Source organism: Jaculus jaculus, chromosome 11, assembly GCF_020740685.1.
Source record: "Jaculus jaculus isolate mJacJac1 chromosome 11, mJacJac1.mat.Y.cur, whole genome shotgun sequence".
Lineage (NCBI taxonomy): Eukaryota > Metazoa > Chordata > Mammalia > Rodentia > Dipodidae > Jaculus > Jaculus jaculus.
The window spans coordinates 4,629,623-4,643,065 of record NC_059112.1 but is presented as its reverse complement, the minus strand read 5'-3'; the positions used below and the strand labels follow the sequence as shown (position 1 = coordinate 4,643,065).

At 42.4% G+C, this 13,443-nt stretch overlaps 1 protein-coding gene across 1 annotated transcript in view; it reads left to right on the top strand.

Moving 5' to 3' along the window:
* LOC101614427 (odontogenic ameloblast-associated protein) overlaps nt 1–12,838 on the top strand; it is a 33,933-nt gene extending 21,095 nt beyond the window's left edge. The window contains exons 10-16 of the mRNA XM_012950334.2: nt 664–745; nt 1,426–1,490; nt 1,800–1,832; nt 2,720–2,878; nt 8,332–8,494; nt 11,478–11,498; nt 12,687–12,838. Coding sequence (XP_012805788.2) covers nt 664–745; nt 1,426–1,490; nt 1,800–1,832; nt 2,720–2,878; nt 8,332–8,494; nt 11,478–11,498; nt 12,687–12,838 — 675 coding nt within the window. The remainder of the gene's footprint in view (nt 1–663; nt 746–1,425; nt 1,491–1,799; nt 1,833–2,719; nt 2,879–8,331; nt 8,495–11,477; nt 11,499–12,686) is intronic.
* The last annotated feature ends 605 nt before the right edge of the window (nt 12,839–13,443 follow it).

The following is a 13,443-nucleotide window of genomic DNA, read 5'->3' as shown; positions in this document are numbered from 1 at the left end:
GCTGGTTTAATAAACATGCTTTTCTGCTATGGCTGCTTATTTTGGAGGTTATATGGCATAATATATAGACAGCACTTTTGTCTGTTTGCTGATAAGTTACAAATACACACAGGTTGAAAAGAAAACCACACAAGGATACATCTTTGTGGTGACTAAGCCAAGGGTTCCATGAAGCTGCAAATGTTAGTGATTCCCCAATGTCAACACATGGGGATAGCAGGTGACTCAGCAGAATACTAACTAATCCCCAGAAAGCAGCCTTTGCCAGACCCCTCCATCACATCACACCTCTGAGCATATAAAACAGAAGCCACATCCAAGGGTCAGTCACCTCACCTCCGTTTCTCAGAACGGCATCAGAAAAGGAACTCAGTTGGAAGTGTGAGGTAAGAGATGTCTTCAGTGTCGTTGTGAGCTATGGTCATCTAGCACTTTTTAGATTTAGATAAATGCATATTTATACATACTATATGTTGTGCATACATACTTATGCATTTAAACTGTAAAAATTGAAATAATTGAGATTATCATATAACCCTTGATTAAATTTTTAACTTAGACAATCATTTTGAATTTTTCTGTTTGTGAAACTTGGCTCTTAAAGTTACCATTCTGCTATAGTAAGGGCATATCATAAGAGTGGCCATAAATGACTCCATGTAGGTGTTGGACGCTGGTACAGTAGGACATAAACTGAGGCTTTTAGAACCTCGAGTTCATTATATCGACTTGCATAAGCCTCAAGGTACATATAGGAAGACATGCACAGCAATTCTGTAAGGATTAACAATTGCCAACTGATTTGTACCTTCCTTTTTTATCCTAAGAGTGTGTCATATTTATGCCCCACTCTGTAATATGTCGTGTTCACATAACATAAAAGTTAAATCAGTAGTGCCAGTGAGGAGTTAGAATGAGGCCATATAGTGGAAACGGAGAGGAGGAGAGGAGGAGACACCTGACGGGCAAGTGGAGGAACTTCCTGCAGGGGTGAAAGGGACACAGGGGAGCAAAGGTGTGTAGGGGTGGGGAATGACACAAAACGAAGGACAGCATGAAGCAGTACCATAGAAACATTCCATCTGGTTAGCCACAGTTAAAGATACAACTCTTAATAAGGGAGAGAGGGGATTCGTCTGGGCAGAAGGACCCTGTAGGGGGTGAAGAAAAATAACCTTAAAACCACAGGATCTAGCTATTAAATACAAGCGCTAGGACCAGGTTACCTCTCACAAAGAGCTACTGGCAATGTAGTTTTAAAAATGCAAAGCACCTTCCATTGACCAAAAGAACTTTCTCTAGTAACATACTGAGGGCCTAACTTTGCAAATGACGGCCCAAGGCCAAAGAGCCCTGGGTCACATGAGCTGTGTTAGAGCACAGCCTCTGCCTGGTGCCCATGTCCCCCTTCCTGCCGCCTTCCAGGCCCTGCACAGATGAAGCTTCTCCTCCTGCTCGCTGCCGTCTTGGTGGTGGCCGTGGCTTTGCCGGTAAGTGTTCATGTCTCATTCCAGAGCACACCTGCATTTGTTATTCTGGGCTCTGGGTGGGTCTTTTCCCTTCCATGTGCTATGCTTTATAAGAGATCCAAAAAAGCACAAAAAGAAGCAAAATTAAAATGCATGTTAACATTTTTTGAAGTTGTGTCTGTTTTCTAGATAATTACTTCCTATGTTTCTGAATGGGTTCAGTGAGACAATATTAGACAGGAGTCAAATTATCTATGCATGCATATGTTTATGTTTTGGCATGGGTTTTCATCTGTACAAATTAAGTTTAATTCACTCTTTGAACTTTAGGTCTCTCAAGATGAGGAACGAGAAAAACGAAGTGTAAGTTGCTTTCCCTCTTAAAAATGAGCTTTCTGTGTGAAATACCCATAAAACTAGTTAAAGACACATTCCAAACCTCCCAGACTCTGCAAAGATTCTTAAAAACTATAGAGAACTGGCATAAGACAGACATTTAGGATTGGGGGCGGTCACTGATGGGGGAGTGCCTGAAATTAGGGTAAATTGGTAGACTGCTCTCCGCTTGTATAGAGGGAATCTCCTGTGATGGTCATACACAGACTGAGATGTGAGTCACTCTGCAATGACTAGATTGCAACATTTTACCAGCTATCTACCCTAAAAGGTTCATCACTTCTCATGCTTTCATGTTACCTTAGCTCTACAAAGCCCATTCCAGAGATGGCAGAAAAAAATAATTAAACCTTGAGAGGAAAGAGATCTTCACTAGTCAGGTTTCTGTTACTGTAACACAGCCCTGAGAAAAGCCAGCTTTGAAGGAGGAAAGGTTTGCTTTGGGTCACTTGGCCCCATTGCTTTGGGACTGTGATGGAACAGTCCGTCATGACAGAAGTGTGTAACCAGGAAGGCCCACTCGCCTCATGGTGCCAGGGAGCCAGCAGAGGCCAGCAGCTTCACGGTGTTCTTTATGGGAACACCCTCAGTGACCTGAAACCTCTTAAAGCTTCCCATTAACTTCCAAGGGGACACTCTAGATACCAACTATAGTAATGCACCAAAATATTAAAGAAATGGTTACCTCTAAATAATTTTCAAGACTGAGGTAAATGAATCAAGTCTCTGTTAATGTTACACATTGAAAGAATAAATGGATTTAGACTTTTAAAGTACCTTCTTAACAAGTGAAAAGATATGCCTTAAGAAGTTGCATAAAGGCTAAAGCAAATTTTCTTTCTTTTTCTCAACAGGTCAGTGATAGTGATGAAATACGCTCCCGGTTTTTCGCTCCCCCGTATGGATATCCATTTAGCCCGTATCCACCATTCCCCAATCAAGGCTATCCATGGTTCAGATATTACTTTTATCCTTTCCCCTTCCCTGCGGCTCCTCCTAACCCCACTCCTCCTGTGGGAAAGTAAACCACAGAGAAAAGTGGCAGTGGTAAGTATACATAATACAATTATTTTTTTAATATTATTTGTTGTTTGTAGATTTGACTGAATAGTTCAAATAAAATAAATGTTGCACTGTTCCTAGCTAATCCCATTAAGTCCCAATCTTTTAAGTATTTTTCTTTTTTTTTTTTTTCCTTTGAGGCAAGCCCAACAGACTGACCTATTTTTATGCACATGTGCACGAGAAAGAATGAGAATTGGTTTACCAGGGCCTCCAGCCACTGCCATCAAACTCCAGATGCATGCGCCGCCTTGTGTAACACTGCACACTTGCATCACTATGTGTCTGGCTTATGTAAGACCTTAGAATTGAACCTGAGTCCTTATGCTTCACAGGCAAGCTGTTAACTGCTAAGCCATCTCCCCACCCCGTTTAAATATTTTTCTGTGGTAGAAACGGTTGGTGCCAGTGCTCAGAGGTACATAATGTAACCCTCCATCAGCCACCAGCACAGCAGTTTAAATACCTTATTTCCTGTCACATAAAAGTAACAAGCCCTCCTTTATTAATATTGTATAAAATGTTTTAAATTTTTCTATCAATATCAGTGATTGTGTTTTGAGATTAATTAGAGGGCTAAGAGGAGCAAAATGTTAATCCAAGTGGAGGTCACAGTAGATGGACTTGTAAAACCTAAACTTCATTCTCTTCCTTAGAAAGTTTTGTCATTTGTCTAATACTAAACACCCAAACCTGTCTTCTGAGAGTAACATTAAGATAAAGCCCACCTGCAGCAGAAGTCCTACCATGGCAATGTCAAAAGCAACGTGCACAGCCCACCCACTGCGAGGTGTGCCCGCAGAGTGCAGGCTGCACAACAGAGAAGTCGGGATGCACACGACTGCTTCGGGAAGCAGAAAAATCAGCTAGAAAAGTCTGTGCCTGCTGCCCTGACTCTGCTCAAGCTTCCTGAGTGGAAGCTTTCCAAACCTTGATCTGTGCACTTTTATGCCAATAACTGTGATTAAAATGCAAAAATCTTACAAGTTCCTTAAGGGATGCCCCATTTGAATTAATGCTCAAATGCCTATCATTTATTTCAGATTACTGCAAAACAATGAGATCTACTGCTTTGAAGAACCAATGTTCCTGTTAACACAGAAAAATCAATGCATTGGAAATAACACATACTGTTGTCTAGACAATATCTTTAGGAATCTTCTGCAATAAACATAAAAGGAACTACCTGGATGTTTGAATTTCTATTTATTGCAAGTAATGATGAAACAAGAAAGCTAACATTACACGTGTTGACCAATGGGCCCTCGAAAGAAAGCATGTAGGGTGCAGATGGTGTGATCAACAGCCTTGGGGTATCCTGAATAAACATCTATTCAGCAGCTACGGTCATACAGAAGCACTGAGTGTGTGAATCAGGCAGGTTTTTATTTGCTTAGATAAAACATATTTTAATAACTAAATGTACACCTTATGTTGAGTAGAATCAAGACTCTACTTGCTTCTCTTGGAAAAGATGTAAGCATTCAGAAGACCATAGGTGACACCCTTAAGCCTATATATCATATTTATGGAATAGTAAGAGATTTTTCAAGTCACTACATCACATAAGCCATGAAGAAACCATAGTTTTTATCTGTAGAAATTGAACATGATGCATGTCCTGTGGACCACATATGTCATAGATGTAGAGCATTGCAGAAATAAATATGTGAGGCTGGTCTACTCTGCCTTCATTTTGGCAGCAGACATGCTGAAATAAATTCTGAGGCCAGGACTCCAAGAATTCTGAGTCAGTGTCAGAAACTAGTTGGTTCTACCTCATTTTATTTTATTATAGCACCCAATTTCACCAGCATTGCCTTCCAAATCATTAATTAAAACTCATTTTGATATGCTTGGTTGACATTGAAGGTTCCTGATTGCCTACCATGTAAAATCTATTTCTGCACAAGGTTTCAAGACTTCCTCTCCCAGTACTGAGATTCTTTTCAAAACCCTCTACAGCCACCCCAGCCCCCCATCTACCCACTGACTCTCTTCAAGCACCCCCATCCCGTGTAACTGACCTTCATCTCACACAGCTGTGCCCCTCCCTATTTATGATGATTTCTCCCAAGGAGTATGCTGTCCACTGTTTCACTGTGAAGATGCCATTTATCTTGTAAGCATTGAGTCAGTGTTGGGGGAAGGAGAATTGGGGAGGAAATAGGGATAGGAAAGAGGATGAGGGGATGAGAATTAACTAAAGCAAACTGTAATTGAAAATGCCAAAATGAATGGTTCCATGGCAATTAAAGCATAGACTGAAAATCCCTCCAAACTTTCCAAATAGAACAAGCACTCAACACTTTGACCTTCTTCTTTAATATTTTATTTCTACTCTTTTTAAATTTTTTAGTTACTTGTTTGCACACAAACATGACCATATGTGTGTAGGGGCAAACACACCAGGGTCTCTCGTCAGTGTAAATGAATCCAGTCTGGCTTTATGTGGCTGGCTCGATAATGGAACACAGGCCAGCAGGATTTGCAAGCAAGCTCCATTAACATCTGAGCCATCTCCCCAATCTCTTATTTCAACTATTTAAAATCTTTTGGTGCCTTGCTTGCTAAAAATATTTCCATTATATCCCTGCATCCTATGTATTCTACCAGAGTAAACCCACAATACACTACCCCTGTCATCTATGCAGGCTTCTGAAATATACCCACAATGTACTATCTGCATCTTCAGTGTATTCTCCTTCATCTACATATCTACAATAAGGCATCACCATCTCCTATGTAAGTTCCTAGAATACATGCACTGACAACATTACATCACCATCTCCTATGTAAGCTCCTGGAGTGTACACACCTACAATACGACATCCCCATCTCCTATGTAAACTCCTGGAGTGTGCACACCTACAATGTGACATCCCCATCTCCTATGTAAACTCCTGGAGTGTGCACACCTACAATACGACATCCCCATCTCCTATGTAAACTCCTGGAGTGTGCACACCTACAATACGACATCCCCATCTCCTATGTAAACTCCTGGAGTGTGCACACCTACAATGTGACATCCCCATCTCCTATGTAAACTCCTGGAGTGTGCACACCTACAATGTGACATCCCCATCTCCTATGTAAACTCCTGGAGTGTGCACACCTACAATGTGACATCCCCATCTCCTATGTAAACTCCTGGAGTGTGCACACCTACAATGTGACATCCCCATCTCCTATGTAAACTCCTGGAGTGTGCACACCTACAATGTGACATCCCCATCTCCTATGTAAACTCCTGGAGTGTGCACACCTACAATGTGACATCCCCATCTCCTATGTAAACTCCTGGAGTGTGCACACCTACAATGTGACATCCCCATCTCCTATGTAAACTCCTGGAGTGTGCACACCTACAATGTGACATCCCCATCTCCTATGTAAACTCCTGGAGTGTGCACACCTACAATGTGACATCCCCATCTCCTATGTAAACTCCTGGAGTGTGCACACCTACAATGTGACATCCCCATCTCCTATGTAAACTCCTGGAGTGTGCACACCTACAATGTGACATCCCCATCTCCTACGTAAACTCCTGGAGTGTGCACACCTACAATGTGACATCCCCATCTCCTATATAAACTCCTGGAGTGTGCACACCTACAATGTGACATCCCCATCTCCTATATAAACTCCTGGAGTGTGCACACCTTCAATGTGACCCCTCCATCTCCTATGTAAACTCCTGGAGTGTACACATCTACAATATGACATCCCCATCTCCTATGTAAACTCCTGGAGTGTACACACCTACCATGTGACATCCCCATCTCCTATGTAAACTCCTGGAGTGTACACACCTACCATGTGACATCCCCATCTCCTATGTAAACTCCTGGAGTGTACACACCTACCATGTGACATCCCCATCTCCTATGTAAACTCCTGGAGTGTACACACCTACAATATAACATCCCCATGTCCTGTGTAAACTCCTGGAGTGTGCAAACCTACAATATGACATACCCATCTCCTATGTTAACCTCTGGAGTGTACACACCCCCAATGACATCTTCATCTCCTTTGTAAGCTCGTTAAGTGCACATATGCACAGTATGAAATCCTTCTCTCCTGTGTGTGTTCCTGGAGCATACATTCCCATAATACCCTCAGTATTCAGCAAAGCTGAGGCAACCCATGATGATACTCAACTGCTGGGATTTAACAATAAAACTATTATATTCCAACTTTTTTTTTTATTTGAGAGCAACAGACACAGAGAGAAAGACAGATAGAGGGAGAGAGAGAGAATAGGCGTGCCAGGGCTTCCAGCCACTGCAAACGAACTCCAGACACGTGCACCCCCTTGTGCATCTGGCTAACGTGGGACCTGGGGAACCGAGCCTCGAACCAGGGTCCATAGGCTTCACAGGCGAGTGCTTAACCACTAAGCCATCTCTCCAGCCCTATATTCCAACTTCTGAAAAGAAAACTTTATCTGACATATCAAGGTGAAAGAATGTGAAGGGTTCCTTCTTACAAGGAATGAAATTATCTTAATATAGATAATTAAATTTTAACAGTTCTCTTCTACTCAATGTTAGAAAAGCCAAGTGGTTACTTTCCTGACTAACCCTGTGTAGTTGTTTTAAGGGATGTCCCCTAATAAATTCAGGAGTTTATTAAAGCCTGTAACTTACATCTCCAACTTCCTGTCTGGAGATGTCACTGTGAATACGACATCCCCATCTCCTATGTAAACTCCTATATAAACTCCTAGGATTCAGCCCCAAGTTGTGTTTGGGGTAGATCTATTTCCAAGAAAAGAAGACCTGCACAGAGCTGTAGCTCTTGCATCCTGGGCTCTTGGAATATGCTTGCTTGTGGTGATGGTGGACGTTGCTGTGCTCTATCTGTGTGGACCTCGGCAAGGGGGCCAACTTCTTCTGCCATTAGGGAACTCCCCTGAATCTTTAAGCTTTAGGCAAATTCCCTTCCTCCCATAAACTGTGTCTAGTCTGGATGTTCAGCCCAGCGACATGAGGTTGACTGGGTACCATACTCTGCCATAGAAACTGCAGTGTCCCTAAAAGAGCAAGTCATAAATGAAGTCCTTTGTGGGAAAACAATAATGGCATCATAAAAATAAACATTAACTTGTATAGTAGAATCAATTTCATGAGTTTTCAGTTTATCAGTTATCTATTCTTTCACATGAAGAGTAAATACACATAGCAAAAGTTTGTGAACTTTACATCAGAACAACTTGTCCCAAGTTTCACTTCCAATAAATCTCATGATCTATATTGAAGAGCAAAGCCCTAGGAAAGTAAAAGGTATGATAAAAATACACTACACTGCAATATAGGACATAATTCATCCAGTAAGATCCTCCCTGGACAATGAGCCTTTCATTGTGTTACAGTGACACCCTTTGTCTCCATAGCTAACTATCAGGAAATTAGAAAAAGTCTCTTTGAAAAAGATTGTTTCCACCAGTGCAAGGTCGGCCTTGTTCACAGTGAAGGCCCTCAGTGTCCGTGTGCAGATGCGGCCCCCACCCATGCATAAAGTGGCTCAACATCAAGACCAGCCAAAGGAACTACTTGGTGTGACTTGGGGAAGAAACCTGCTGTTCTCCCTGGACATTTCCAGGAATTACAGGCCCCTCAAAAATTTGAATAGTGATTCCTTGTTATTAAAGTCAGTGATCCCAGTTAAAACTTGGGGAAGGACAGCAAGAAAACCAAACAGTCCTTCACACAACGTGGTTAATTTTCTAGCAACCATTTCCCAGCCTGGCTGCTGACATGTTGGAGGTCACTGTAGGACTAGAGACAGGCCGGCATGGAGAAATGAAATGGAGGGCCCAGAGCTGCAGGCAGTCCAGCATGGAGAAATGAAATGGAGGGCCCAGAGCTGCAGGCAGTCTAGCATGGAGAAATGAAATGGAGGGCCCAGAGCTGCAGGCAGTCTAGCATGGAGAAATGAAATGGAGGGCCCAGAGCTGCAGGCAGTCCAGCATGGAGAAATGAAATGGAGGGCCCAGAGCTGCAGGCAGTCTAGCATGGAGAAATGAAATGGAGGGCCCAGAGCTGCAGGCAGTCCAGCATGGAGAAATGAAATGGAGGGCCCAGAGCTGCAGGCAGTCCAGCACGGAGAAATGAAATGGAGGGCCCAGAGCTGCAGGCAGTCTAGCATGGAGAAATGAAATGGAGGGCCCAGAGCTGCAGGCAGTCTAGCATGGAGAAATGAAATGGAGGGCCCAGAGCTGCAGGCAGTCTAGCATGGAGAAATGAAATGGAGGGCCCAGAGCTGTAGGCAGTCCGAGTTACCAAGACCACAGACCAACAATGGCTGCTCTGGACTATGAGAGACTGGGAAGGGTTGCAAGTATCTACCTTCCCTCTGCTCTTTAGAGCTTTGAAACATCTCCTTAACTCTCCGGTTCGAGCTTTACTTTTACTCACCTTGTAGCATGTCACTGTGCCTTTCTGGGGGAAAAGAGATCCTACCATTTTCTTTGACTACTATAATTATGAGGCATATATATTTTACTAAAATCAACCAAACATGTCTCCCATCAATTTGAGCAACAGCTTTCATCAATTTTTTCCTCTTCGAGAGGTTTGGTTATTAGGTCCATGTTTTTAATAGGGCTGTAGAGATGGTTTAGCAATTAAGGCACTTGCCTTTGTAGCCTAAGGACCTAGGTTCAATTCTCCAGGTCTCACGTAAGCCAGAGGCAGATAGTGGTGCATGTGCCTGCAGTTTGTTTACAGTGGCAAGAGACCTGGCACACCCATTCTCACTCTCTCTGTGTCTTAAATAAATAAATAAATATCTTTAAAAATATTTTTAATAAAGGACCCATGTTCAACTCTCTAGATCCCACCTATTCCAGACACACAAAAATGAGGCAAGTGAAAGGTCACACATGCCCACTAGGTAGCGCAAATGTCTGGAGTTCGATTGCAGCTGGTATGGCCCTGGTTTGCCAGTTCTCTCTCTCTCTCCCTCTCTCTCTCTCAAATTAAAAAAAAAAAATTAAATAAATAAAAATGCTGACCTAGAAAATGTGGAAGCCAACTTTACATTTTTGATAATCATTGTGTTGATCCTAATTAAGCTCAACAAAAATAATTACTTGTCCTTAAAATTGTTGTAGATTAGTTAAAGGAAATAAGCATGTAATAAGCATGTACACAGTCTCAAGGACTGTAATAAGTATCAAATACTCACAAGGTATCTTTAAAAGGCTGAAGATTAACTAGCTCTGCCTGCCTAAATGAGGAAAGGTTGTACGAGCAACTCAGCTGAACTTCAGTGGACAAATAGGTTATTAACAGGTAGACAAGCACAGAGTAAATGCCCAGTGGATATTTATCAGATAAGTGTAATGGGTTTTGCTTTTTACTTGGTTTCTTAAAGTGCTGGTAGCTGGATGCAAGGCCTCAGGCATGCTAGGCTGAGCTCTCCTACCAAACTACACCCCAGCCCTCAACAGGAATGCTAAATGACATTCACATTTATTAACAAAGAGAAAAAGATGGAAGTGCAATATTTCAGAACTGTTTCTAATAAATATATAAAGTTCTCTTAACCTTAGGAACCACCTATGTCCTGAGAAGCAAAGGGAAGGGTTTCAAATATTGTATATCTAATTCAGTAAATCACATCTCTACTAAAGCCGTAATAAAAATAAAGGTCAGGTTATCATTTGCTGAGTTATTTCTTCATGTGATAGCAAACATATTCAAAATGCAGAATTTTATATTAGTTCAAACATACCCAGGCCAAGCTGAAACTTATGGACAAAAACCCTGGTTCCAGCCTTGGTAGCTGGCAGCTGCTGGCAACCACAGGAAAAGGTTGGAGCAGGGAGATGACAATCAGCGTTCCTCTCCCAGTGACGGCTGAAGGAAGCATCTGGTCTCCACCGTGTGGAAGAGGAGCAGGGGCCACGCGTGTGCCTGAAAGTCCAGATTCCTCCAAAGCCGGGGAGAAGCAATGCTAAGATGTCATAAGAAATTCAGTCCCAGAAAAATTCCTCTCTTATCCATATGTGCCACTCTGTAATGTAACTTAGAACTTCAACAAAAGCAGCTAACCTGCCTGCTCCATTTAGAAGCTACTCTTAGTATAAATTCTACTGGTGTATGTCCATTGTACACAGGCTTGGATTTCATAGACACGGTTACACAAGCATATCGTGTACTTTAACCACATTCATGCAACCCTGCCCTTTCTCTCCCCTCTCCTGTATTCAGTCTATAGTATACACATATGGTTTATGCATCTATGTAAGATCTAGAATCCATGGACGAGAGACAACATGTAATATTTGTCCTCCTGAGTCTGACATTTCATTCACCTAGTAAAATGATCTCTAGTTGTAGTTATCTTGCTACATGAGACATAATTTCATTCTTTTATGGCTGAATAAACCTCCACTGTGTATTTATACCACATACTTAAAAAGCTCTGATCTCGTCCAAAAGAAAGTGTGATTCCTATGCTGTCATCTTGCTTTAGTGCTATCTGGGTGCTTATTAGGTAAGCAAATTTCTGAGTATATTCTTGCCCTTAAAGATTCAGATTTATCAGTGTCAGGTAAGGTATGAATTCACACCTAAAACAAATAACTTGGTAATCATTTACTCAACAAATAATTCAGCATCTATTGTATAATAATTTACTTATTTTCAGACTTGTAATTTGTTTTCTACTGGAAGAAAACAGAGCAGTAATAAGTAAGTATGTAAAAGAATCACATTTTGAGCCGGGTGTGGTGGCACATGCCTTTAATCCCAGCACTTGGGAGGCAGAGGTAGGAGGATCGCTGTGAGTTCGAGGCCACCCTGAGACTCCATAGTGAATTCCAGGTCAGCCTGGGCTACAGTGAAACCCTACCTTGAAAAACCAAAAAAAAAAAAAATCACATTTTGACATGTCATAAAGAACATAAAATTCAAAATAAAAGAGCAGAAACTATTCAGAAAAGGTGTGAAGAAAGCTTATCTGAAAAGTAGACAACCAAGCTGAGCCTGACTGATGAAAAGCAGATGTTGATGACACAGAAAACCATAGTGACAACATGCTAGGGCCATGAATAGAAGCAGAAAGTGCCTGATGCTGAGAACAGAAAGGTCATCAAAGCTGGCGGACAGTGAGAGAAGAAAAGTGGTACAAGCAAGAGGGACCAAGGAAAAATCACACAGAAACTCAATAGGCCCTGGCAGGAAATTTGGAATGTATTCTTAGTGCCACAGGAAGTCATTAAAAGATTTTAAGCAAGAAAATAGTCATGTAAATAATGTTCAAAATATTTTTATAATTGTGTGAAGAATGACTGAAAAAGCATTAATATAGTGTATGTAAAGTGTTCAAGGTGTAACCACTGGAATGGCTCAGGTGTACAATGGCAGTGGTTGGCGAGAGAATAAAAATAATACTGGAGAATAGGAGTATATTCTATAGACGGATGAGAGAAAGACACAATCTGAGACGTCAGATTTTCCCTTGAGCCACTGGGAGCAGCGTAGCACCAAGTGGCTGGGGCCGAGTGGAGCCCAGGAGAGCACCCATCTAGGAGCGGGGCGCACTGAGAGCCCACGACGCCTTGGTGCTGGGGGCTGGGGGAATCCAGCTCACATCCAGTGGAGATGAGCGAAGTCACAGCATGCTGATGGTATTTAAGGCAACAGGAATAGAGCTAAGTCAACCAAAAATGATACCAAGGACAGAGAGAAATGAGAGAAGTGCGAGAGTACTTTTGTTTGGAACAGGAAAACATTATAGCAAGGAAGACAAACCACAACGCCTACGGCTGCCTTAAGGACGCTGTGGGCAGACGTACTAGGAAGCCCTCCGGGCTCTTCCCGCCGCCCAGGGACGCTCCAGATGAAGACTCTGCGTCCGGGAAGAATGCAGCGCGGGGCCAGGGCTTCTGAGTTTGTTCTCATGGCAAAGATCTCTAAGGGAGGGGCCTTGTGCAGGACTACCCTGTTCTTTTGGAGAATTAGGCATGGGACCTCTGCTCTTTTTGTTGCTTTCCTGTGATGAGCACTGGACCAACAGGAGAGCTCCTCTTTAGAGTGAACTCAGTTCAACTCCAAACTCTGCCAGCTCTCCCAGATGGCAGTAGATGAAGAATGGCCAAGGTGGCATGTGCTTCGCAAAGGCCACCATCGACATCCCCACCCACCCCTGAGACATGGCATGGGTAACTCACGGGGCTCAGGGAGAACACCAGCCTTGCACAGCCCTCCAGTGGCCTGAGAACCATCTGAAGGGATGGTTAATTCTACTGCAGAGGTGACTTTTGTGGAGCAAAGTATTTACAGCATTTTCAGGGATTCTTGAAACACGTTTTTCTGCTAAAATAAAATTTTTTAAATGTCTGAGTCTCAGTATTTGTGTACTAAATAATTTAATACTCAACTGAAAACCAATATTATTCCTAAACAAATAGCTGAGAAATGATCATGGAATAAAACATAATTCGAAGAGTGACCAGACTGTAGGCCTCCACTTGCCACTTGACCAAAGAAAATGG